At 38.3% G+C, this 27,918-nt stretch overlaps 3 protein-coding genes across 11 annotated transcripts; 1 reads left to right on the top strand and 2 right to left on the bottom strand.

Moving 5' to 3' along the window:
* Positions 1–10,675: 10,675 nt before the first annotated feature.
* On the top strand, positions 10,676–11,113 carry LOC118481071. The gene has a single exon (XM_035976173.1). It carries the CDS (start codon positions 10,676–10,678, stop codon positions 11,111–11,113), a length of 438 nt encoding a protein of 145 aa, XP_035832066.1.
* A 713-nt stretch (positions 11,114–11,826) lies between these two features.
* On the bottom strand, positions 11,827–12,270 carry LOC118481070. Its single transcript, XM_035976172.1, has one exon. The coding sequence runs from the start codon at positions 12,268–12,270 to the stop codon at positions 11,827–11,829; it is 444 nt and encodes a 147-aa protein (XP_035832065.1).
* A 1,529-nt stretch (positions 12,271–13,799) lies between these two features.
* On the bottom strand, positions 13,800–27,638 carry LOC110873893 (serine/arginine repetitive matrix protein 1). Of its 9 annotated transcripts, XM_035976234.1 has the most exons (25): positions 27,459–27,638; positions 27,264–27,353; positions 26,172–26,302; positions 26,007–26,054; positions 25,829–25,885; positions 22,204–22,455; positions 22,027–22,083; positions 21,662–21,913; positions 21,484–21,540; positions 21,119–21,370; positions 20,943–20,999; positions 20,578–20,829; positions 20,400–20,456; positions 20,035–20,286; positions 19,858–19,914; positions 19,523–19,744; positions 19,262–19,402; positions 16,759–17,010; positions 16,583–16,639; positions 16,218–16,469; positions 16,042–16,098; positions 15,677–15,928; positions 15,500–15,556; positions 15,351–15,401; positions 13,800–15,182 (listed from the first exon to the last, which is right to left on the bottom strand). In XM_035976234.1, exons 1-25 carry the CDS (start codon positions 27,477–27,479, stop codon positions 14,621–14,623), a joined length of 3,795 nt encoding a protein of 1,264 aa, XP_035832127.1. In that variant the 5' UTR covers positions 27,480–27,638; the 3' UTR covers positions 13,800–14,620. The 9 variants fall into 9 exon arrangements, with proteins under 9 accessions (XP_035832127.1, XP_035832126.1, XP_021978612.1 ...); XM_035976233.1 differs by having other exon boundaries at positions 15,351–15,556; XM_022122920.2 differs by having other exon boundaries at positions 13,800–15,401.
* Positions 27,639–27,918: the final 280 nt, after the last annotated feature.

Here is a 27,918-nt window from a genome sequence, read left to right as displayed (position 1 = left end):
AAGGTTATTTAAGGTATGTTAAGTATATGTTGATGTTCCGGAGTATTTATCGCATTAAACTGAGTACGTTTACGCACCAGTTTGCGTATAATTCTCCAGAAAGCGATGTAGAGTTTGAAATTGAACAAGAATTGATATGTGCAAAAGATACACATATTTATACAAGATCCCAAGTATGAAATACAATATTTCATTGGCTTGGTATTTGTTTGATGGTCGCGGTGACACAGGTGTCACAGTCTCCCCTACTTTAGGAAATTTCGTCCCGAAATTTATTCGTAGGAGTCTATTTGTGACTCTGCCAAATAACCATCAGCGATATGCAAGGCAATATCCTGTCATTTCCTTAACGGTCATTCTTTAGAAATGAAAATGAACAGACGGAGTCATTTTTCTCAACGAGTATTCTTCAGAAATGGGAATGACGGAATAAGCAAACGAATGTTCATTTCCTCCACGGACAAATCTTCAGAAACGAAAATGAACTAACGGAGTCATTTTCAACGGTTGCTTCATCAGGGTTGGAAATGAAGGATTACACAACGGATATTCATTTCCTCAACGGGTAACTCTTCAGAGACGAAAATGAACTAACGGAGTTATTTTCAACGGTTGCTTCCTCAGAGCTGGAAATGAAGGATTACACAACGGATATTCATTTCCTCAACGGGTAAATCTTCAAAAACGAAAATGAACTAACGGGGTCATTTTCAACGGTTGCTTCATCAGGGTTGGAAATGAAGGATTACACAACGGATATTCATTTCCTCAACGGGTAAATCTTCAGAAACGAAAATGAACTAACGGAGTCATTTTCAACGGTTGCTTCCTCAGAGTTGGAAATGAAGGATTACACAACGGATATTCATTTCCTCAACGGGTAAATCTTCAGAGACGAAAATGAACTAACGGAGTTATTTTCAACGGTTGCTTCCTCAGAGTTGGAAATGAATAGAGTTAACTCTAGACACATGACATAACTTGCTGTGATTTCTGTGCACTAAATTCCATAATTATGTATGCATCCATAATTACGTAATCCCTTGCACAGTCCGCACAGTGTGTTTTGTAATGTTTTGGGGAAGGATATCAAACTTGTGATGAGGGTGACTAGACTTCCATCAGGTCCTTTTAATTAGATCCACAGGGGATCTTCTTAGTTAGGCCACCAAGGAGTCCTTTCAGCTATATCGTCACATGATATCCCTAACCAGTTTTTTTTTTGGATGAATCTGTTTAACTAGACCACTCAAGGGGTCTAATTATGAAGTAGTACTTTATAACCCAAGGGACTTAACTGTAACGTAGAAGTCCATTAAGGATTTTAAGTAATACCTTTGGGTATCCTACGATGAATCTCTTGTACAAGAATGTAGGATTCTACGAGGATTTGGATAACATAATTTGGATCACACAACAACACATAAGGGAACACATAAGCACAAAGTCACATAATTGTTTAACTTGATTATAATTTGTTATTAACTTGTTATTGATTGAATACGGATATGGAAACCAATCGACGGGTCTCAATGTTCACTGGAATATATCTGAGAAGATAGAAAGATCTCCCAAAATTCGATTTTTGATTACAAGGAATTATCATATTCGAATTAAGGTATACAACAATTAAGGACTTACGGGAAATCCTTAGGTACCCTATTAAGGATTTATAGTGGTACTTTGGGTATTCGTCATGTGTTGTAACTTGCGCCTTGTATTTCGTTTTCCTTAGAAGAAACGGGTACTTAGGAATTTCGTGGAAGACGCAAGAGATCATAGAATGGGAGAATTTTGGGGGTAGTTTGTTCTTTAAGGAATACGGTTCCTTGATTGTCGGTATTGTAAGGGGATATGTCGTTTATACATGCAACCACAGATAATACATTGCAATGTAAATAAAAGATTTATTTATAAACAATAGTAACAACTGTTTCTTGGACCTTGACAACAAAAGAAAATAATACATAAGACGTGATTATTTCTAAACGATGTTGTCTTCTAGTCAGTCAGATGCTCATCATTGTGCTGGATATGCATTAGCAAGCTTTGGGCAATTTCTTCGGAAATGACCCATCTCGCCACAGTTGAAACAAGAGCCTGGTAGAAAACAACCTTGAGCAGGATTGTTGCCAGCTTGGTTTGGCGTAGCTGCAGTTGGGCAGACTCTTGCGGTGTGGCCTATAAGTCCACAAGTTTGGCATTTTCGGCACTGTACATTGGCGTGATGATGGAGACTACATTGGTTGCACAAGGGTGCAGTTCCATTGTATGGTTTTCTAGCAGGGGGCTGAGCTGGTTGGTTGGGGACGGCTTGACCATTGTGAGCGACCACGGCGAAGTTCTGAGAAGCCTTTTGCTTCTTTGACTTCTTAGGGGATTCAGTCTGTTCATCCATGGTCTTTGATTCCTCGATTGGGTTCGATTCCCTGTCCGGTTTCTTGTCACCTTTTCGGAAAAGTTTACCTTTCCTGATCTTTGATTCAGTCAAGGTTGCAGATAGCTCAATGGCCTGTCTAACTGTAGTAGGGTTGCTACAAGTCACAATGTCTTGTATTGAGTCAGGGAGGCCATCAATGTACTTTTCGATTGCCTTATCCAAAGGTGTAACCATATCCGGGCATAACAAACTTAACTCCTCATAACGATCCGTGTAGGCTCGATGCTCACCGCTAACTTGCTTAAGATCGTCGAACTCCGTTTCCAATGTCCTGATCTCGTGACGAGGACAGAATTCCTTCATCATCAGAGCTCGAAGCTCTTGCCATGTTTGAGCCAGTGCCACATCGGCACCCCTATCTCTCATCACACCATTCCACCATGTCAAAGCTCGTTTCTCAAAGATGCTAGATGCGAATTCTACCTTTCGCTCGTTTGGACATTGAACATGTCTGAAGGTGCTCTCTAAACTCTCGAACCATTGTAGAAGTGCAGTCGCTCCTTGAGACCCAGAAAACTTTGATGGCTTAGCCGAGTTGAACGTCTTGAAGTTGCAGGGGGCATGATTGTTGTTGTTGGCTTGGTTCCATTGAGCAAAGAGGTTTGGGAATTGAGCAGCCATTTGCTGTGCAATGATCTCTGCCAGTTCGGCAGTTGCTATCTGGTTTTCGCGTCGAGGAGGCATTCTAAAAGAGAAACAAGAAAGAAAACAAATGAAATGGCATTGGGTAAGAATAGGATGTTACAATTACCGGCCATAATCATGGTTGATGGTCATTTGTTTGAACCACGAAGCAAACAAACAACACCAAGGCTGAATCAAAGCAAATAGATCCTCATAGTGTATCGCGAAGACATGCTCGCCTATAAGTGGACACTCACCCCAAGAGTTCCCAGGTAAGAGTGACGGGTCTGATTATGTGGATTTGTACGAACACTCTTGCCTTAGACAGAAAACCCAGAGTACAGGCATTCACTCTTCCAGTTTGCACGTGTTCACACTATTTAGGACCCAAGACTTTGACGAGAGTTTTGAAAACTCAAAGGGGTTCAAAACCTTATAACAGAGGGTTCAAAACCTAGTAATCAATCATCCTAGAACAGATGATTAGTTTTCAAAGCGGTTTTGAAATTTATGTTCTTGTTGTGGTCGTCGCCTAAGGATAGGTGACGGTATTGTTTTGTGACTAAACGCAAGTAAACTCGCGTTAGGGTCCTAGGAAGGTTATAGACTAGGTCAAAGCATTACTAATAACCTAATTCCCTATAACCATTGGCTCTGATACCAACTTTTCTGTCACACCCCGACCACGTAGAACATACAAAACGTGGTGGAAACGTCGGGGAGTGTTGTAACAGAATCAATTGTTTCAAATCCATGGCAATTGAAGTTTCGTTTTATTAATCAAACATGAAAGTATACATTGTTTAAACAAGAACCAAAGAGTACATAACATAAATTAACTAGTTCTTGTCTCGTTTTAAGTCACTAAGGCACAGGTCCGCCTAAGTATGTCTTGATAAGTCCTATGTATCATCTCCTGAAAACACATGTGAAAATAGGTACGTCAGCATAAAAATGCCTGTGAGATACATTGGTTTTGTGAAAACGGAATTCATGACTTATGTTTGAGAAAATGTTTAGTCATGAACCTTGTATTTTGCTTTGTCTTGTAAATCATTTGAAAAACGATAGGATCAGATGATATGTATAAATAAGAGAACACTGTGTGGTTAAATGGATAACCATGTAAAATGAGTTTGTATAAATTGTTATATGTCTCAAATTGAAATGTCTCAAATAACGCTACGATATGTAATATCATACAAACACTTATGTATAGGAAGTACCAGCGGCCTATCCACCATGCTTGTATCATATTACACACGCCCCGTTACTTAGATCACTTACTCAAACCAAACCATCAAGATGAAGTGTTTAACAATTGTAGAAATGTTCATGTATAGTCAAATGTCTATTGTCAAATGTAAATCATGTCAACAGATACAACTGGTTCACACGGTTCAATGGTTACGAACGGTTCATATAATCAAAGGGTTTAGACGGTTCACATAGTCAAATGGTTACAACGGTTCAAAATGTAGTAGAATGTGTTCATATGCTGGATGAGCATATGCAACAGAAATGCAATGTAGAATAATGTACTACGTATGCACACAATGGGCGTACGTAGCATGGAATGTATTGTAAAGTAATGTACTAAGTATGCACACTATGGGCATAAATAGCATGAAATGTAATGTGAAACAATGTACTAAGTACGCACTCAATGGGCATACATAGCATGAAATGTAATGTAAAACCATGTACTAAGTACGCACACAATGGGCATACATAGCATGAAATGTAATGAAATCATGTACTATAATGTACTAACGAATATAGCAGGTATATGGTGTGAAAACATGGAGAGCATGAAAGTAACAAGTAGGCACATGTGTTTCACCCCAAAACAGTTTGGAAAACAGTAAAAGAGGGGTTCAATGTACTCACCTGAGATTGCTTTGAAGTTCTTGTATAATAACCAAATAATGCTAGAGATCACGGAATATCAAACGGCACCTAATAGGTAGCTATGTTAATATACCGGACCCAAAATCGGAAGGATCGGATAGTATGCAGGTTCGTAAACCAAACGAGTATGGAGACTCGTGTAATATGGTTCAACAAAGCCTACATACTAAAATGAAACCTAACCTAAGTGCATGCGGCCCACTACGACCCGTTTAGGTAGCTTATGCTACCTTAACGCGTCGTTCGCGTATAACGCGTTTCGAACGCCTAACATCGTGACCACAAGGTATAACCTCGGAAGGTTACAGCTATGGTCACCTAATGTGTTTGGTCGGATCCTAATGATCGACCAAATGGGCCGGGTTCGAAAGTATAAGCGATGGTTTACCTTACGACCCTATATAAGCTCTATACTAAAAGTGACGAGCTAAGCATGTTAGAACATGCTTAACTAAGTTTAGAAAACAGGTTTGGCATCAAAACAAACGGCTTTGATGCTCACGAGTAGTTTGGTTACAAAATACGCCAGAATGCGCATTTTGGCCGAAACTACGACTCGTCACTGAGCCTAAATAACGTGGTAATCAGTAGGTATAGTCACTACGGACTATAGCCATCGTGATCACGCTCACGTTATGAAGTTCTATTGAACTTCGTGTTGACCATAGGCTGGTCAACGCAGAAAGTCAAACAAAACGTTGACTTTCGGACTCGAAAAGCGAATAAAAGGACGAAAGAACACTTACGAAGGGTCCCCGAAAGCTAATCTCGATCCAGGAGCTCAGGTATGAAGCAAAGGCCTCAACTTAGAGCTTTAGATCAGATTTTGTGGGTTTTTAGCCAAGGGGGGGGGGGATTTATAGGAAAAGTAAAGCCGTTAGGATCGTTTCTTGAATATCGTGCCACTATCCAAGCCGTACACTTGTCGCAAAGTTGTGGTGGCTCATAATGACCCTTAGCTCCTGAGATTGTGTAAGGGCATTGCCCTTTGGAGTGATTGAAAGGCCAAGTTCAGCCAAGAAAACAAGTTTCTGCATCTGCAGGGGCCATGCGGCCTGCCTCAGGATATGCACAAAACTCAGGCGGGCTGCCTGGGCATGCCTGATCTGCACAATTTTTCAGAAATGGCAGTTTTGGTCCCTGTTGCATGTTTAAGCCATTTCCGACACTTCTAAGGCCCGTAAAGCCAACTTTAAGGCCCTAAAATGATGCCTAAACGTTGTGGACATGAAACATGCTCGAAAATATGTCGGGTGTTGGTTCGTTTGGCCGTACGAATGCGATGTTCGGTTAATTACGACGGAATGCGCATAAGCGCGAAAAACGATCCAAATGACGCGACGGGTGGATTTTTCTCATGTCAAACACTAAGGCATAATATAAGGATGCTTACATAAATTTTTGGATGTCCGAATGTATTCAGAACGTAAGTTATGCGCGAAAGTGCAAACTTATGCACTTTTTGACACTTTTAGTCCCTGAATGATCCAAAAGTTTATTTTAGCACACCGAATACCTCAAAGCCTATTTCTAAGCTATGGAGAGGATATTTATGGCATGTTTAACTTATGGACATGTTCCGGAATGTTCGTTACAGTTCAAATTGGCATACTTTCGCAGTTTGTCAAGTTTAGTCCCTCTAAGCGAATTAACTTGTTTTTGCCATACCAAAGCCTTCAAAACTTATTTCTAAATTATGTATAGGTTACTTAAGGTATGTTAAGTATATGTTGAGGTTCCGGAGTATTTGTCACATTAAACTGAGTACGTTTACGCACCAGTTTGCGTATAATTCTCCAGAAAGCGATGTAGAGTTTGAAATTGAACAAGAATTGATATGTGCAAAAGATACACATATTTATACAAGATCCCAAGTATGAAATACAATATTTCATTGGCTTGGTATTTGTTTGATGGTCGCGGTGACACAGGTGTCACAACACACTCCTACACCTTTCTATCTTTCAAATCTTGATTTCTAACCGTGAAATCATCAAGATCTAAGCATTCTAGGATGATGTCATCATGGTGTTCTTCAAGAACATCATGTTTTGGCCTCAACCCACCAAGAATCACTTGGATCTAGCCGCTTTCCACATAAACAAACTAAGATCTATCACAGATCTGAACATTTACATGGCGTGAAGGATTGAAAGAAGGATTTCCAACTTTCTTTCAACTCTTTTACACTCAATGCCTTCAAACCGGTAGAAACGGAGCTTGAGCCAACTGGTGATCATTCTAATGGTTGCGTGGCTCAAGATTCGGATTCTATCAACGAGGTTCACCGATTCCGGGTTAAACGTTAAACTACCGTTCCGAACCATTCACCGGCCGGACTTGGGTGATTCCTGTCTGAGCAGAGGAAACAAGTAAGAACGAAAGTGTCATGTTTCAGCTCGTTGTCAAATTACCTAGATATAACGTCAAACAATCAAAACAGCCAAGTGTTAGACGAACAGGCCGACCAGGTCAGGATGCTGACCGATCGAACAGGCTGTTCGAACGAACAGCCCAGCCGATCGGACATGTCAGCTGATCAACCAGGCCAGCCGATCGGCTAGCATATGGCCCCACACTTTGACAATTTTATGAAGTATGGTATTGAACGAAGTAATGTTCGTCCGAACGACTGTTTGGTAACATTACGCTTCGGATCATGAGATACTATGCTTCAACCCTTAATCGATTTTCAACTCGTTCGACATATTGGAGTGCCACCCGATCGAACATGCTGATCGATCAGGTGACATCCTACTGAGGACCCATTTCTGAAGTTCCTAACCGATCGGTTAAGCCGACCGATCGAACAGGCCGTTCGATCGATCGACCTGAAAGGTAAGGACACTTCAGTGTTCTCAAATACTACAACGAAAACTTCAAAAGGACAAGCCATCATACACAAACACATCCTACTCAGAGGAAGAAACAATCCACTCGAACAGTCTAACCGATCGAGCCTACCGGCCGATCGAACAGGCTGTCCGAACGGACTGCCTAACTGAACGAACAACCCGTTCGATCGAACCTGCTGTTCGATCGACCAGGTTGTTCGACCCATCATCACTTGTTTCCATTTTACATGTACTCATCGTTATGCTATGGAACTATTCAGGCTAACCCTACTCTCAAGCGCTCCCTTCAATCCATCAATCAATCGCTGTGAGTATACTCGAACCCTTTTTGCTTTAGCACTTTTGGGTGTTACATACGTTACTTATCTAAATCACAATCGATCACACTACTCAATTATTTGAACGCTAACCAATTCGCATGTATTACGTGACTAAATGAATGCTTGTTGTTATGTTTACACGTGGAATGCTGTCTACCTGCCTTAACGACGTAGTACTATAGTTTGGACTCAGCACCCGTTCACACGGGGGTTGTTAAGGACAATTACTTGCATGGATTACGGTGGTAATCATGTATTGCGAACTGTCTCGGACAGTCAACCCGCAGTCATTGGTATCGATAGATCCATGTTGATAATTAACATGCTTCGTTTTCCTCTGTGTACGTGCTGGTTATGCGTAAACTATTTCAAACTCTATATGCTACTATCAAACTTGTATGCTCACCTTTACATTTTATGTATTGACTTTATTTTAACGTATGTGACAGGCAATTAGGATGCTTATCTGCTAGGAAGGCGAGCTAGGAATAAGCGTCTAGAGCATAGTTGTCGGTAGATCTTGCAGATCGAGTCTCTAGAAGCATTTAAACAACCTTTATATTTTTATTTAAATCTGAGTTGTCGGAACAGTATATTTGACTAGATGCTTATCTGTAATAACTTGTTTTATTATTTGGGATACGGTATGGGACGTATCATTTAAAATAAATAGTAATGATAGTTGTTGTGGAAACTTCTGGACAATCTGTTTCGCTCAGTGCCATGCCCCGATGATTCCGCCATCGGTTGGGGTGTGACAGTAACACTACCAGAGCCTATCCTGGAAGGCGGGTGTTACAAGTTGATATCAGACTTGCAATTTAATTGAACTTGATACAAGGATAGTGTCTAGACTTAAACTAGGGAAGATGGTTTAAGATAAGTTGATTACCCACATAGGTATAGGGTAATGGGTGTTGGTATTAATTTAGTTTGTGAGAGTCGAGTAATAAGTTTGCCTAGAGAGCATGTTGCACATGTTAGATGTTGTCGTAACAAAAATTTTAAGTTTTTAAGAGGGTGCCCCGTTGCACTTTTAATTACGCGTCTCATCATTATGCTACCAGGGTGACCTAATCGGTCATACCATGAATGTAACTTTATTTAATAACTTCTGGTTATTCACCATGTATGATTCGATAGGATTGATACTAGTACAATATAGTCTAGAGGATAAAGCTTGTAGTTGTTCGACAATGGTTTCTTGGCCATTTGTGTTTGAAATAATATGAAGATATTCAATATTATTTCCGGATATTGTTTCTAGGTGGTAACAATTTTTTAGATATCTTTAAAACTAAGTAAATTTCTTCTAGATGTACTAGAATGTATGTATTGTCAATAAACCCGAAGATATGGTTATGTGTGCTCTCCTGGAGCCTTCAATAAGATTACTAACACCAGATATAGTAACAATAGGTGTCTCCGCCGGAGACCACTTGGAGAAAAATTTCATATCTTTGAGAATTGTGTTAGTACTACCGCTATTTACCAGACATTCATCACCGTTAATAGCTATGCTGGAGCTAGTATACATATTTATGGATTGTGACGAACATAAGATTTGATGAATCGCAAAACAAAGTGGTCGGCGGCTTGAAACAACGACAAATTTGTGATTGACAAAAGGTTGAAGATGGACGGTTTGTAACGTGATACAAACTACATAGAATTTTGGAAGTTATTCATTTCAACCATTCAATACAAGAGTTTATATACATATGGGTATAACTGTTAAACGGTTATGGTGAGAGATACACTATGATATGTATATCTGATTTATAACAAATATAATAATGTATGAGAAATATATTGTTATTTTCTATAAATACCTTGCGACCCATGTATGTGAAGCGGTGCGCTTTATACCTTGAGTTACCCAAACACCTTGGTGTGACTCGCCCTTGGGAGTATTTCTCTAGATGATATGAATAATTTTCAAAAATAAATTGTTGAGATCAACTATAGGAATGTTGTACTTTTATCACATATGTATCTATTGGTGATTGACGTATTTTGATTGTATATTAAAATTTTATTTCGATTTTAAACAACCGGATGGATTGACATATTTTGATTGTATATAAAAATTTTATTTTGGTTTTAGACAACAGAATCTCAATGATTTTTGACCCAACGAAGAAAGCTTATGGGTCTGTTATTGTATGCTTCAGGTAATCGGGTCGAGTATCAACTAATACTATATCCGTATTGGAACCCGCAATCTATTAAGGGCTGAGACTTCAGGAAACTATTTCTCCTAGTATGTTCTAAGTTCATATCGTTATACTTTGTTCATGATTTCTTCCTGAACAATTCATTTGCTTAAACTATCTCTCCCCTAATTATGCCAACAGTTTGTTGGATATTAAAAAAAAAGCATTATCAATGATGATTAAAGCAGTTTATATCAATGATGCGTAAAGCAGTTGTTAGTATCTGTCGGTGAACAAGCCCCGGATTTTGTCTTAGACTGGTGTAATTGGGCTCCTGCAAAATGTAATATACACGTATGGAGGTTGGCTATGGATAGATTACCGACTGCGGAGGCATTGAAAAAAAGGAATGTTATCATCAACCCTTCTTTTTGCAAGTTCTGTGAATCGAGTGAAGAGACAGCTGAGCATATCTTCATCGGTTGTCAGTCGGCTGCGGTTATTTGGAACATCGTCAGTTCATGGTGCAAAATCCCCGGTATTTTTGCCTTCTCGGTTAAAGACCTCTTCACGATATTTAGAGATCTAAGGGTTTCGGAGAAGAAGAGAGATGCGGTTCAAGGGATTGTGATGATTACATGTTGGTGCATATGGCGAGCTAGAAACAAGGCTAGATTCTCGGATTCCACGTTTAAGATTGAAAATATCGTCAGTGAAGTTAAGGCCTTGGGATTTTTATGGTTTTCGAGAAGATCCAAGTATAAAGATTTAGTTTGGGACGATTGGTGTTCATTTGTAAATATATAAGTTAGTTTTTGTTTGTTTGTTTTGTCGGCCCGGCTTGGGTTGGCGTTTTTTGGTTTTATGATAGTTACTTTTCAAAAAAAAAAAAAAAAATGATGATTAAACCTCTATTGCCCTAATTAATAAATAGTCTCGAGCCTGTACGGATTTACTTATGTGAGAAGAAAAGCACAGATCAAGGTTTTTTTGGTAATTACATTTTACAGGTGTAAAGTAGCTCCATTAATCCTTTAACAACAAATGTTACTCTTATTCTATTTTTACACCACTAATCCTAAAGTACTCTCATTTGTCCAGGTTTGACCCTGAGACCTCCCCTCTAAGAGACATCAACCTCTACCAAGTGGGCTAGCCCCACATTGTGGTATTACGTGGAAATGTAAAATGAATGAATTTAATTTACAAATATTTGCAAAAGTTTGTCATCTACAAGATAAACATTTATCTTCTTTTCATGTTATCTTCATGCATGGATTTGTAATCTAGGGCATGGGTGAATATGTTATTAATTGTGAATATGTTGATTTTTGTTATGGTTTTATCCGTAAGTTGTCATTTTGGCAATTGATTGTAGAGTTTATTAATGACAAACCCATGAGTTAATGTTTAATCAATTTGGGAGGATTATCTTGTTATGGACTTACTTTTTTTTTTTTGAAAGGTAAATATTATTAACACAAGGCGGGCTGCAAAAACAGGACCACACCTCAACTTGATTACATCATGTACAAAGGAAAACTATACCACTCTCTCCAACTTAGATTACTAAACGAGGACCTACTTTTAAGCCAAAGAAAACTAAGGGATTTAACCTCCCCAAAGATCTCGTCCACATTACCGCTCCCATCCGAAAAAATCTTCGCGTTTCTCGCTTTCCAAAGGCACCAACATGTAACCGTGATCAGGCCTTGAACAATCTCCTTTGTTTTTTTGTCCCCATTAATACCTTTATGCAAATCAGTAAGGTCAGTCAATGAGAAGGCGAAAATTGGAGGGATTTTCACCCACTCGCTGAACCGACACCACACCCGATGAGCCGTGACACAAGCCGTAAAAAGGTGATCAACAGATTCCAAATCTTCGTGACAGAATACGCACAAATCCGACTCAACCGAGATGTTCCTTCTTACCAAAGCGTCTTTAGTCGGGATTCTGTTCATGATCGCATGTTATGGGCTTACCTTTACAATAGATCTTTTGTTATGGGAAGTGCCATTAGAGTTGGGTGTTAATGTGGTGTTGCTCCCCTTGAGGCCAAGGGTTCAAGTTCCGCCGAAGACGGAACTGGTGTAATTTAAGCCCTTCAAAAAAAATATATGTATACCAAAGATAGGTTAGGAGTTGGCTAGAAAGTCCAAATTTCCTAAAAAGTGTAGAAAGTCATAAAACACCAAATTGTCAATCATAAAACACACCAAAAACCCACAAATAACAAAATAAAGATTAATAAAACATCATATATGTGGGTTGTGTTTTGTGTTTTGGATGATAAGGCTCTGATTATCGAATAACAAATATTATTGTGTTTTATGTTGATTAGCATGTTGTGTTTTATATTCATAGTTCTACGATTGTGTGTTTTAAGTTTTTATGAACTATTATGGTTTGAATATGGTGTTTTAGTAATTTTCACTTTGTTATTTGTGGGTTTTAGATGTGTTTTATGGCTGAAATTAGAGTGTTTTATGACTTTTTACACTTTTTAGGAAATTTGGACTTTCTAACCGAACCCCATCCACCAAAGATATGCTTGTAGGAATATATATTATTAACTTCGCAGGAACAAAAAAAAAAGAGCATAGAACATTACATATTTGTCAATATAAATATATGGTTTCACATTTGGTTGGTAATATATTATTATTATTATTATTATTTTCTTTTGAAAAACCTTTTAAGCGGTTCTATTGTCAATATAAATATATGGTTTCACATTTGGTTGGTTGCTGGTAATATATTGTTATCATCATTTTCTTTTGAAAAACCTTTTAAGCGGTTCTATAAACTGCTGTAAAAGGTTACTAATTTTCTAAATTTCTTTTAATGTGGTTTGTGGAACACTGTAATTGTAATTGTTGATCTTGGCGGATTCATTCTTTTCTTTCAAGTGGTTTAGGAATCGCTGTAATTGATATATTTTTTAGGGCGGTTTAAGAATCACTGTAGGGATAATTTTTAGTGGGTTACCTTTTACCGCCCTTGGTCAACCACTACAATTGAGATAATCTTGGCGGGTTCATCATCTTTTTAGATCGGTTTATGAACTGCTGTAACCGATATGGATTAATTTTAGCGAGTTACCACTACAATTGAGATAATCTAGTGGGTTCCTTTTTTTAAGCGAACCGCTTTAAAAAAAAAATCCTTATCTCATTTACAGCAAAGTGATTTAAAGTAGTTCCGTAGCCGCTTTATTAAATGTAATTAAGTGATTAAAAAAGTTATTTTGTTGCACTAGTTTAACACACATTTGCTCATGTTATGAGGATTTCTACACAAGATTTGATGACCACATGTTTTTTCCAATGTGATTTAGGTGGTGTTTGTTTTTTCAGAGGTAAAACGTCTGCAGTTTGCGGACCACATCTGCAGCTGAAGAGGTGGATCAAATCTCTGCAGTCTGTAAGAAGAAGACTGTTTGTTTTTTTAACTTCTGCAAGCCGCTAAAACAACATAATAGGCATGAATATTAATAAAAAATTCAGCAAACTACCAACAAATTTATAAATTTATGAAATTTAACACCAAAATTCAGCAACATTCATTAACACACATCATCAAACAAACCTAATTCATTTCAACTAATTAAAATTCACCAAAATCAAACGAAAAACAGTAAACCAGATCAACCTGCAAATCCTCACTAGCTGCAACACAATGAATAGGAGGATGCCGTGAATCATACGCAACTCTATCTTTAAGAACTACTTTACACGGAGGCAAACCGTTCTTATGCATCCACGATTTCAAATCTTCTTCTTCTTCCTCTATATCTTTTTTTGCTGGCGACAGTTGGAGAAGAAGACTTACCGAAGACGAATGTGTCGGAGCTGGAAGCCATACACATGTTCCGAACGCCTAACCGTAATGAACGGCGAGCATTATGCTCGTAATGTTTTGAAATTGAAACCCTAGAGAGAACTGAGAGAGGATGATGATGAGTTGAATGGAGATTGGATATGCATTTGGTTTGGTAGAGATACGTGACGTCCATTGTGTTGAAGATTGCGATTGAATCAGATGTGGTTCATTGAATTGGGGAAATGGAAATTAGGGGAGGAAAAGAGGTTAGAAGAGAAGAGTCCACATCTGCACCAAAAAGAGGACGCACAAACTTTTTTTAATGAAAGGTCTTCGAGAAAACAAACAGTCTTCAGACCCAAATGTCTGCGCGACGCAGACATAAGAGGCCAGGAAGCTATTTTCGAAAAAAAAAAACAAAAGTCTCAAATCTTGAATAAGAAAAAGCTTTAAGAAGACAGTATCCTTGTAATCTTCGGAAGGTGTTAGTCAAATGGAGCAGGTGCCAAGTATCTTACAAGGTGTTTGTTGACCTGGGTTTATACTTAATATAGCAACCATTGTTGAAAACAGTAATAAAAGAACACATACATGTATGAGGAGAAGGACGATGAGTCTAGGAGATTGTACAGGTGATGGTGAAGAAGACCTGCTTTGAGGGCTTGGGGATCTCTGACGCACAGGGACGGTTGTCCTACGCCTAACTGGAGAAGGAGACCGACCGCATGGAATTGACGGAGCTCCCTGATTTCGTCGCCTCGTAGGAGATGGAGACCTGCCACGAACTGGTGGAGATCCAGAATGCACAGAGTAAGGGGATGCAGAGGACTGTGACCTTCGCTGAAACGGGGATGGTGACCTTCGCCTGATCGGGGTTCGTGAGCTACGCCGGATGGGGGTCCGGGACCTCCTTTGAACAGGGGATCGCGACCTACTTCGAACAGGGGATCGCGACCTACTTCGAACAGGGGATCGCGACCTACTTCGAACAGGGGATCGTGACCTACTTCGAACAGGGGATCGCGACCTACTACGAACAGGGGATCGCGACCTACTTCGAATAGGGGATCGCGACCTACTTCGAACAGGGGATCGCGACCTACTACGAATAGGGGATCGCGACCTACTTCGAATAGGGGATCGCGACCTACTTCGAACAGGGGATCGTGACCTACTTCGAACAGGGGATCGCGACCTACTACGAACAGGGGATCGCGACCTACTTCGAAAAGGGGATCGCGACAAACATCTTGGCCTGAGAAGATGATAACTGGATATATAAAAAAACAAAGTGAGAAGATAGTTGAAAAGACGGTTAACAAGAGTATATATAAATAATTATGCTTTATGATCGGAATGGTTGCACACCTAGATTGAGTTCTGGAATTAAAAAAGGATTTGCTAACCGATCTAGAGCGTGTACCTCTGCAAAATAAGTAATGTAGATACAAAAAAATCACTAAAGAAACAACACAAATAATTCCTAAAAGAGGCATGTAAAGGTCTGAGACCCTTAAAAAGCTTTAGTAATGATAAAAATAGTACCGAGGTGTAGGGGATTGCAACCTACGCCTTGCAGGTGATGGTGATCGCCCATGTGAAGGTGCAGGGGATGGAGATCGCAATCTACGCCTTGCAGGTGAAGGTGATCGTCTATGTAAAGATGCTGGGGATGGGGATCGCCGACATGACCCCACTCTGAGAGGTGTAGAAGATTGTCTTGAAACAGAGCGGGGCCTCCTTTCAACAGAAACCGAGCGCCTTGAGGCTTTAGGGGATGCTGACAAACTACTTGACCTGAGAAGAGGATAATTGGATATATAAAAAAACAAAGTGAGAAGATAGTTGAAAAGACGATTAATAAGATTATATATAAATAATTATGCTTTATAATCGGAATGGTTGCACACCTTGAATGGCTTCTGGAATTAGAAAAGGATTTGCTAACCGATCTGGAGCGTGTACCTCTGCAAAATAAGTAATGTAGATACAAAAAATCAATAAAGAAACAACACAAATAATTTCTAAAAGAGGCATGTAAAGATCTGAGACCCTTAAAAAGCTTTAGTAATGATAAAAAAGGTACCGAGGTGTAGGGGATTGCAACCTACGCCTTGCGGGTGATGGTGATCGCCCATGTGAAGGTGCAGGGGATGGAGATCGCAACCTACGCCTTGGAGGTGAAGGTGATCGTTTATGTAGAGGTGCAGGGGATGGGGATCGCCGACATGACCCCACTCTGCGAGGTGTAGAAGATTGTCTTGAAACAGAGCGGGGCCTCCTTTCAACAGAAACCGAGCGCCTTGAGGCTTTGGGGGATGCTGACAAACTACTTGACCTGAGAAGAGGATAATTGGATATATAAAAAAACAAAGTGAGAAGATAGTTGAAAAGACGATTAATAAGAGTATATATAAATAATTATGCTTTATGATCGGAATGGTTGCACACCTTGAATGGCTTTTGGAATTAGAAAAGGATTTGCTAACCGATCTGGAGCGTGTACCTCTGCAAAATAAGTAATGTAGATACAAAAAATCAATAAAGAAACAACACAAATAATTTCTAAAAGAGGCATGTAAAGGTCTAAGACCCTTAAAAAGCTTTAGTAATGATAAAAAAGGTACCGAGGTGCAGGGGATTGCAACCTACGCCTTGCGGGTGATGGTGTTCGCCCATGTGAAGGTGCAGGGGATGGAGATCGCAACCTACGCCTTGCAGGTGAAGGTGATCGTTTATGTAGAGGTGCAGGGGATGGGGATTGACGACGTGACCCCACTCTGCGAGGTGTAGAAGATCGTCTTGAAATAGAGCGGGGCCTCCTTTCAACAGAAACTGAGCGCCTTGAGGCTTTGGAGGATGCTGACAAACTTCTTGACCTGAGAAGAGGATAATTGGATATATAAAAAAACAAAGTGAGAAGATAGTTGAAAAGACGGTTAATAAGAGTATATATAAATAACTAGGTTAGAACCCCGTGTATTACACGGGTTGAATAAATGTAATTTTATATATTAAATAATAAAAAATTATATCTTTATGAACCCCGTATATTGTACGGGTTAAATAAATGTAATTTTATATATCAAATAATAAAAAAATAGTTATATCTTTAAAACCATGTGTATTACACAGATTAAATAAATGTAATTTTGTATACTAAATACTAAAAACGTCATATCTTTAAAAAACCCGCGTATAATCAGGTTGAATAAATCTACCAAATAATAAAAAGAGTAAATTACAAGTTTTGTCCTCTATGTTTGTCCCAAATTTCAGTCGCTGTCCTTTACCTTTAAAATTGACGAGTTTTGTCCTTAACGTTTCAAAATGTTGCACGTTATGTCCTTTAGCCCTAACTCAGTTGGATTTTTCTGTTATGTCTGGTCATGTGACTTGCATGTGAGGGTATATTTGTCCTTTTACAATTGTAGGGACTATTGGGTAAATATTTAATATCTAAGTGTAAAATAATTAAAATATATATGAATAGAATAGATCTGTATACTCTCTCTAACCTAAACACTCTCTCTCTCTCCTACAAACCACCACCGCCACCTAGCATCATCTTCTGCCACCACCTCCAACCTAACCCACCCAACCATCTCTCTTTTAACTACAAAACCCTATTTTTTTTTTTCACTCCAACAACAGCAATTAAAAGAACTCAAAAACCCATTTACACCAATAAAATTTCTGATTGCTCAGACTTTTTATCTAAAATATTCTCTCAATAGCTCTGTCTAAAATATTCAAAGAGATCCATCGGTGCAAGCGATGAGGAGGTTTGAAGCGTAGGATTCGACGGTGTCGATCTTCGTACGACAACCGGCGAGGAGTTCGAGTGAGTTATATGCAGCGTGCACCATCTTTTCCGGTGGGTTTTCTTGAAGATCTGGATTCCGGTGAGGAATATTACGGTGATAGATTTATGAAGTCAAAACGACATCTGGTCGATTCATTCACTCTTTTGAAGCCGTGGAGGTTTATGGAAATTAAAAATGTTATATCCTAATTATATGTAACATTTTATATATGATTTGTAGAAATCTCCTCTGATCGCCTCCACTACAAATTGGAGATTTATTGATCTGAAAAAGTGGATGTGGAGTTGGTGGTAAAAAGTGGGGGTGGTGCGGTGGTGGTTCTGGAATTTCAGATGAGAGAGAGAAGAGAGAGAGAGAGAGGGGGGGAAAATCTGATGAGAGTGAGAGAAAGAGAAGATAAAGTTTATATAAAACCTTTTATTTTTTGAATTTGTACAAAGAGTCCCTCATTAAAAGTTGTTTACACAATACCCCCCTAAGAAGGTAAAAAGACTAAAAATACTCTTTTGCAATCTAATTTAACAAAAAAAAAAATCTTACTAAGTTAGGACTAAAGGACATAACGTGCAAGATTTTGAAACGTTAAGGACAAAACTCATCAATTTTAAAGGTAAAGGACAGCGCCTGAAATTTGGGACAAACATAAAGGACAAAACTTGTAATTTACTCTAATAAAAATATTACATCCTTAAAAACCCCGTATGTTACACGTGTTGAATAGATCTAAAAAAGAGTTATATCTTTAAAAATTATGTGTATTACACATATTAAATAAATGTAATTTTGTATATTATTAAATACTAAAAACGTCGTATCTTTAAAAGAATCCGTATATAGTCGGGTTGAAAATATACCAAATAATACAAAAATTGTATACTTAAAAACCCCGTGTATTACACGTGTTGAATAAATCTAATTTTACATAACAAATGATAAAAAGTTATATCTTTAAAAATTTCGTGTATTACACGTGTTATATAAATGTAACTTTGTATAGTAAATAATAAAAAAAGGTTATATTTTTTAAAACCCCGCGTTTTACACGAGTTAAATAAATATAATTCTGTATACCAATTAATAAAAAAATTTATATTTTTAATAAATTAGGATAACATTTAATATTAATTTATTATTTATATATTTAATATAAGATAAGTAGGAAAGAGAGGTATTTGTTTTAAAATTATATTAAATTAACAATTTAGATTTGATGATAATATTTTATTAAAGTATGATAAGATTTAATATTAATTTATTATTTATTTATTTAGTTAATATAAGATAAGTATAGATTTGAGGATACCTTCTATGAATGACACGTCTCCAAAACTTGGTTTGTTTTATTATAGTAGATAGATTATGCTTTATGATCAGAATGGTTGCACACCTTGAAGGGCTTTTGGAATTAGAAAAGGAATTGCTAACCGATCTGGAGCGTGTACCTCTGCAAAATAAGTAATGTAGATACAAAAAATCAATAAAGAAACAACACAAATAATTCCTAAAAGAGGCATGTAAAGGTCTGAGACCCTTAAAAAGCTTTAGTAATGATAAAAAATAGTACCGAGGTGCAGGGGATTGCAACCAACGCCTTGCAGGTGATGGTAATCGCAATCTACGCCTTGCAGGTGAAGGTGATCGTCTATGAAAAGGTGCAGGAGATGGGGGTCGCCGACGTGACCCCACTCTGTGAGGTGTAGAAGATCGTCTTGAAACAGAGCGGGGCCTCCTTTCAACAGAAACTGAGCACCTCAAGGCTTTGGGGGATGCTGACAAACTACTTGACCTGAGAAGAGGATAAATGGATATATAATAAAATAAAGTGAGAAGACAGTTGAAAAGACGGTCAATAAGAGTATATATAAATAATTATGCTTTATGATCGGAATGGTTGCACACCTTGAATGGCTTCTGGACTTAGAAAAGGATTTGCTAACTGATCTGGAGCGTGTACCTCTGCAAAATAAGTAATGTGGATACAAAAAATCAATAAAGAAACAACACAAATAATTCCAAAAAGAGGCATGTAAAGGTCTGAGACCCTTAAAAAGCTTTAGTAATGATAAAAGAAGGTACCGAGGTGCAGGTGATTGCAACCTACGCCTTGCGGGTGATGATGATCGCCCATGTGAAGGTGCAGGGGATGGAGATCGCAACCTACGCCTTGCAGGTGAAGGTGATCGTCTATGTAAAGGTGCAGGGGATTGGGATCGCCGACGTGACCCCACTCTGCGAGGTGTAGAAGATCGTCTTGAAACAGAGCGGGGCCTCCTTTCAACAGAAACTGAGCGCCTTGAGGCTTTGGAGGATGCTGACAAACTTCTTGACCTGAGAAGAGGATAATTGGATATATAAAAAAACAAAGTGAGAAGATAGTTGAAAAGAGGGTTAATAAGAGTATATTTAAATAATTATGCTTTATGATCGGAATGGTTGCACACCTTGAATGGCTTTTGGAATTAGAAAAGGATTTGCTAACCGATCTGGTGCGTGTACCTCTGCAAAATAAGTAATGTAGATACAAAAAATCAATAAAGAAACAACACAAATAATTTCTAAAAGAGGCATGTAAAGATCTGAGACCCTTAAAAAGCTTTAGTAATGATAAAAAAAAGGTACCGAGGTGCACGGGATTGCAACCTACGCCTTGCGGGTGATGGTGATCGCCCATGTGAAGGTGCAGGGGATGGAGATCGCAACCTACGCCTTGCAGGTGAAGGTGATCGTCTATCTAAAGGTGCAGGGGATGGGGATCGCCGACGTGACCCCACTCTGCGAGGTGTAGAAGATCGTTTTGAAACAGAGCGGGGCCTCCTTTCAACAGAAACTGAGCGCCTTGAGGCTTTGGAGGATGCTGACAAACTTCTTGACCTGAGAAGAGGATAATTGGATATATAAAAAAACAAAGTGAGAAGATAGTTGAAAAGATGGTTAATAAGAGTATATATAAATAATTATGCTTTATGATCAGAATGGTTGCACACCTTGAATGGCTTTTGGAATTAGAAAAGGATTTGCTAACCGATCTGGAGCGTGTACCTCTGCAAAATAAGTAATGTAGATACAAAAAATCAATAAAGAAACAACACAAATAATTTCTAAAAGAGGCATGTAAAGGTCTGAGACCCTTAAAAAGCTTTAGTAATGATAAAAAAGGTACCGAGGTGCATGGGATTGCAACCTACGCCTTGCGGGTGATGGTGATCGCCCATGTGAAGGTGCAGGGGATGGAGATCGCAACCTACGCCTTGCAGGTGAAGGTGATCGTCTATGTAAAGGTGCAGGGGATGGGGATCGCCGACGTGACCCCACTCTGCGAGGTGTAGAAGATCGTCTTGAAATAGAGCGGGGCCTCCTTTCAACAGAAACTGAGCGCCTTGAGGCTTTGGAGGATGCTGACAAACTTCTTGACCTGAGAAGAGGATAATTGGATATATAAAAAAACAAAGTGAGAAGATAGTTGAAAAGATGGTTAATAAGAGTATATATAAATAATTATGCTTTATGATCAGAATGGTTGCACACCTTGAATGGCTTTTGGAATTAGAAAAGGATTTGCTAACTGATCTGGAGCGTGTACCTCTGCAAAATAAGTAATATAGATACAAAAAATCAATAAAGAAACAACACAAATAATTTCTAAAAGAGGCATGTAAAGGTCTGAGACCCTTAAAAAGCTTTAGTAATGATAAAAAAAAGGTACCGAGGTGCACGGGATTGCAACCTACGCCTTGCGGGTGATGGTAATCGCCCATGTGAAGGTGCAGGGGATGGAGATCGCAACCTACACCTTGCAGGTGAAGGTGATCGTCTATGTAAAGGTGCAGGGGATGGGGATCGCCGACGTGACCCTACTCTGCGAGGTGTAGAAGATCGTCTTGAAACAGAGTGGGGCCTCCTTTCAACAGAAACTGAGCGCCTTGAGGCTTTGGAGGATGCTGACAAACTTCTTGACCTGAGAAGAGGATAATTGGATATATAAAAAAACAAAGTGAGAAGATAGTTGAAAAGATGGTTAATAAGAGTATATATAAATAATTATGCTTTATCATCGGAATGGTTGCACACCTTGAATGGCTTTTGGAATTAGAAAAGGATTTGCTAACCGATCTGGAGCGTGTACCTCTGCAAAATAAGTAATGTGGATACAAAAAATCAATAAAGAAACAACACAAATAATTTCTAAAAGAGGCATTTAAAGGTCTGAGACCCTTAAAAAGCTTTAGTAATGATAAAAAAAGGTACCGAGGTGCAGGGGATTGCAACCTACGCCTTGCGGGTGATGGTGATCGCCCATGTGAAGGTGCAGGGGATGGTGATCGCAACCTACGCCTTGCAGGTGAAGGTGATTGTCTATGTAAAGGTGCAGGGGATAGGGATCGCCGACGTGACCCCACTCTGCGAAGTGTAGAAGATCGTCTTGAAACAGAGCGGGGCCTCCTTTCAACAGAAACTGAGCGCCTTGAGGCTTTGGAGGATGCTGACAAACTTCTTGACCTGAGAAGAGGATAATTGGATATATAAAAAAACAAAGTGAGAAGATAGTTGAAAAGACGGTTAATAAGAGTATATATAAATAGAAACGGGATCGGGAGAAAACGATCAAAAGTCTGAGAACGGTGATAACGCTTCCTGGCCCGACACGTGTAACGCCTCTTAGAAAATGGTGGAGGGGCTTTTTTGTCCTTTCATCTTCTGCTTTTCCTGTTCCACTTTTTCCCAATGTTGTTTTAATTTTTGGTTTTTGAGATTTTTGGCGTTAACCAAATTCAATAACTAATGGTGTTTTCATGGTTCCATTGTATCAACATTTTGGCGTTTATGGCGTTATTCATATAATATGCCAATGGAACCCAGGGGGCAGGAAATCTATTTGAATGACGTTTTCCAAGGCGTTTAAACAAGTTGGCCTATCGATTTGTTATTTTTTATAAACATTTTGGCGTTTGTGTTATCTTGGCGTTTTACTATTGTTAAATTTTATTTCAACCACAGGAAAAAAAAAATACAAGGGAAGGAAATAAATTAAAAATCCTGATCGGATCTCTTTTCCCAATCTTTTGTGTCATCAGTCTCTATCTTCTTTAATAGTACAAGAACTGTCATAAAATATATGACGTTTTATGTAAAACTTAACAAACCCATGGGTTTGATTTTTTTTTTTGCCTGCTCGTCTGTTGAACTATCTTTTTGTGTGGATGTTTGGGGACATAGATCTATGGCGTGTGAGTGAGTTTTTCGCTTTTTCTTTATCTGGATCTTCATCTTTGTAGTGAACCCACTCTTCAGTGTCATTGACCTCTTCTCCTCATCCAAACCTTCTTCAAGAACAAAAAATACAAAATGCCATATGACTGGCATCAGTATCTTTTTCCTGAAATTTTGTCCATCTCATGCACCAAAATTTTTTCTGAGGTACTTCCCTCTCATAACAATTCATTCAGTTTATTTGTTGGCGTTTTACAGTGGGTGGTATTTAGTAGTAATTGGCGTTTGTTTTTTTGGTTTGATTAAATGGAAGTTGTTGAGATGTATCATTTTATAGGATGTCTTTTTGGCGCCTAAATTAGGCGGCGCATTATTATAATAAAGTAGTTTGTCTTTTCAGTTACTGTTTTGTAATTAATGTTTTTGATAAACTTTTATCTCTGAAGTCTGTAACACGTCCCATCTTTCAAGTTTGGCGTTTTAGATTCTTCGGTATTTAATGATTTTGTATTTACTGTTTCTAGTTATATTTTCAAGTTTGCTTTTTATTTTTTTTCTTATTTTTATTTTTTTTTATTTGGGTTTTTTATAACAATTTTTCAAAGTAATCTTATTATAGTTTGGCAATTTTTTGGTGGCGTTTAACTGGATGATATCGTTTTAAACAAGCATTTTGACTGTTTTGGCGTTTTTATTATATATGAAGTTTTTATTATATAACAATTAACTGAAAAGGAAAATATAAAAAAAGAATACATAAACAATTGATCTTCCAAATCTTCTCTGGCTCCAGTCTCTTTCTTTCTCTTTTTTGAATCATGTTAACTGGATGGTTCAACTTTCGTATGATTCATTTTGTTTTTTTTTTTTTGTTTTTCAAGTAGTTTTTTGTGTTGCTGTTTGGAAGCACACAGTCTAACATCAACATCTTTTTCTTGAATATTTGTCCATCTCATGCAGCAAAATGTTATTGAGTTTATATCCTTCAGCCAACAATCTTGAATTTTTACAATCAACGATGTTTGATTTTTTTAACTTTTTTGGCATTTTACCGATAAAAAGAACGCCACGAAATAAGATCACCTTAAACCTTAAATTTTGATCATGCTAAAATCAATAATGTTTTGCTGTATGAGATGGACAACATTGTTAATCCTCGGTTAAGAAAGATAACTGACAATGTTGTCCACCCCATACAGCTAAACTTTATTGACAACAAACCTCAATAATATGTTTGTATGTTTTGGCGTTATAAATTTGATGGAAGTTTATGATAAGTCTGTTAGAATTATAAAAGACTGAATGATTATTATTGAATGAGTAGGTTACAATATATAGGGATTACGAGTAACCCTAGAAACCTAACTGAGCCCGTGGGCCCATAGTCTAATACTCCCCCATAGTCGTAGCGGATGGAACTAGAAGCTTAGACTGAAAAAAAAAACAACAATAAACCCTAAAAAACTGTCTTCGATTTTGGTCAAAATTCCAATATCTTGCAATCTTCAATCCATAATCTTTGATCCACAGTTTTGAATGATCTCGTAATCCTATAAGAGGCAACCAATACGGCAGTGCAACGGCGGCGGATCGTAATCCTGCAGGCGGCGTGGTGGGAGACCGTAGTCTAATGAGCGGCGGCGGCACGGCGGCAAGGGGCGGCTTGATGCAGACGCGAAATCAACAAGATAAACCGTAGCAATCATCTATGTGGTAAGAGACTGTAAGAACACGGGTGAATCTATAACAAAAAACGAAGCTTTATTTGAACATGAAACTAGGAAAAAAAGAACCGGAAACGGAAAACGAACAACGGCTGGACAGGGCGGCGGCGATAGTGACGGCACACCGCCCTGTCTAGGGTTTTTCTCAAGTGGTGACGGCTAGGGTTTGGTTATTTGTGTGTGGAACGGCGGAAACGGTAGAGAGCCTAGGCTGGCTCTGATACCAATGATACCATGTAAGAATTATAAAAGACTGAATGATTATTATTGAATGAGTATGTTACAATATATAGGGATTACGAGTAACCCTAGAAACCTAACCGAGCCCGTAGGCCCATAGTCTAATAAAGTCAATGAGATTTTACTAAATGAAATGGACTATATCCTCACTTTAGGATTTTGTCTATTTCATTGAGCGAAATCTTACTGACAGCCAAACTGAATTAAAAAAAAAAAAAAACGTTTTTGGAGTTGAAGATATTTGATGTTTGGGTTTTTTGGCGTTTCTAAGGCGAATGGGTTATATTAAATATGGCGTTTGGGTTTTTGTGTGTGTTTTTAACCGAAGGTTTGAAATGTTGTATATATAGGATTTTTTTTGACGGTTTTTTAAGGCGAGATTTTACTATAATTAAGTTTGGCGTTTTATATTTAATGGCGTTTTACTTAGAATAGTCTGTGATTTTGTTTTTGGCGTTTTATTTCACGATTTGGCGTTTTATGTGGAGTTGTCAAAAGATCCTTTTACCCTTAATGAAGCGCGTCCACGTAATAAAATTGATGTTATTTACGAAAACGCCACCGCGCCAATCTAGTCCATAGATTGTTTTGATCGGACGATCGTTAAGCGTTCTCACCGTTCTCACACTTTCTATCGTTTTCTCTAAATCCCGACCATATATAAATAATTATGCTTTATGATCCGAATGGTTGCACACCTTGAATGACTTCTAGAATTAGAAAAGGATTTGCTAACCGATCTGGAGCGTGTACCTCTGCAAAATAAGTAATGTAGATACAAAAAAAATCAATAAAGAAACAACATAAATAATTCCTAAAAGAGGCATGTAAAGGTCTGAGACCCTTAAAAAGCTTTAGTAATGATAAAAATGGTACCGAGGTGGTGACATAGAACGATCAGCTGGACGCGGAGATCGAGATATTCTGTAAAAAGGATCAAATAATGGGACATTTTAACAATGCTGTTAGTATAGATACACTCTTTCACAAGCATTATCAAATTAATTGTTTTACTTATGCTCCCAAACATATACAAATGACCTGACGGTTTCTTTTGATCCATTCTTCTCATCCGTCCCTTTGTCATCAGCTGACCACTTGCTAGAAAACTTTGTGCGTCTCCTCGAGTGGGTGTCCAAATTAGCAGCTTTCACATCAACAGCCTCTCTGTCCTACAGTAGTTGAGGAAGAGACATAATTATCACAAAATAAACTGATGCCTTGATTTGTGTCCACAATATCATATTCATGTCCATTAAAATTACAACCTTGTTTTAAAAAGATGCAAACCAAAACTACTAATTTTCCCATAATTATCACAAAAGAAACTGATGCCTTGATTTGTGTCCACAAGATTCCTTTTATCGTTTTTGTCAAGGGATCTAGACTCTAGATTACTCCTAAACTTTAGGTGGACATTGCAGGGCATTGTCTTCTTGTATTTCCGTCTATGTGTTGTTTTAAGTCTTAATGAGTTCCTAGTTGCTACAATTGTTAGTGTTTTGCAAGTTGCAAAAGGTTAATTTGTTAATAGTATAAGGGGACCCGGGGTGGTTCCCTTTTTGCACGTTATTTCATCACGGGAGACATGTATAACGCGTTAATGTCCACCGCCGGCAACAAGTATAACGCATGGTGAGTTCAACGAAATCGATTTTCGTGATGAGTATAACGCGTGATGATTTATTTTTGTGAGTGGAATTGTTGGTTGGGGGGAAATTGTTGGGTGTGGTGATGAGTGATGACCACCCCCACTAAAAAAGGTTGTGAGTGATGGAATTTTATCACTAGTGAACCACCCCCCTCCCCTAAGTGTTAAATTTAGCATGATATTAAAATTACCAATATCCCACCGCAATAAAATATGGGTCCTTGATCAATATATGATATTTTACCGCATTAACTACTACTAATTTTAAAACAGATCTAATATTAGCCTTTCTCAATAACACTCACTAAAATCTGACTTTTGAACGTTGTTTGTTTTATCTCCTAGAACAAAAATTCACTCACTCACTCACAGAAGCTCCAGATAGCTCATTATAATACAATCACAATTACATAAAAAAAACAAGAATCTGTGAAATATAAAAAACACGAATGAATGATGTAAAAGAAAAAAGAAAAACGAACCAGATGTTCCAATTCAGGTGGAAACTTGTGCGATTTAAGGAGCTTAGCATGCTTGTTAGAGAAACGAGTGTCTTGATCAGCCGTAGTGCCCTAACAGAATATCAAATTCATCAGTTTCATCAGCGTTAACCTAGAAAAGCTGTTGATGAGGAAATTTGAATGAATGTAAAGGCGTACGAAAGTGAAAGGACTCACCCGGAAGAAACCGCCTGACATGTTGGTTGGTTGGTTGGTTCTAGGGTTTTGAAAGCTGTTGGGGATTATTTGTAAAGGGTGATGATGGTACAAGTACAACCCGCTGGTGAAAGACGAAAACGTTCCTGGTAACGTGATATAAACTACATAGAATTTTGGAAGTATTCATTTCAACCATTCAATACAAGAAAAAAAAGAGCATAGAACATTAGACCTTAAAGACATATTTGTAAATGTAAATATACGGTTTCACATTTGGTTGGTTGCTGGTAGGAATAAGCACGGTACCCGTTCGTTATCGAACTGGAATCGGTATCGAAAGTACCAGTACTGGAAAACGGGAAAAGTGGGTATCGGTACCGGTACCGAATACAAGGGTTCAGTACCGGCTCCAGCTCTCAGTTACGAGCAGGTATGTAACATAATTCTGTTAATTTGTTTGTATTCTCGTTTCAACCTC

The sequence above is a fragment of the Helianthus annuus genome, chromosome 8 (assembly GCF_002127325.2).
Source record: "Helianthus annuus cultivar XRQ/B chromosome 8, HanXRQr2.0-SUNRISE, whole genome shotgun sequence".
NCBI lineage: Eukaryota > Viridiplantae > Streptophyta > Magnoliopsida > Asterales > Asteraceae > Helianthus > Helianthus annuus.
This window is presented reverse-complemented; position numbering and strand designations above follow the sequence as displayed.

Excerpts from the sequence above, each read along its gene's own strand:
- LOC110873893 (XM_035976229.1), bottom strand. The coding sequence starts at position 27,479 with ATGTCAGGCGGTTTCTTCCGG. Across the intron at positions 16,640-16,758 it reads TTGCAATCCCCTGCACCTCG|AGGTACACGCTCCAGATCGG; the intron begins GTACCTTTTTTA and ends CTTATTTTGCAG. Across the intron at positions 16,470-16,582 it reads AATTCCAAAAGCCATTCAAG|GTCAAGTAGTTTGTCAGCAT; the intron begins GTGTGCAACCAT and ends TCCTCTTCTCAG.
- LOC118481070 (XM_035976172.1), bottom strand. The coding sequence starts at position 12,270 with ATGAACAGAATCCCGACTAAAGACGCTTTGGTAAGAAGGAACATCTCG.
- LOC118481071 (XM_035976173.1), top strand. The coding sequence starts at position 10,676 with ATGGATAGATTACCGACTGCGGAGGCATTGAAAAAAAGGAATGTTATC.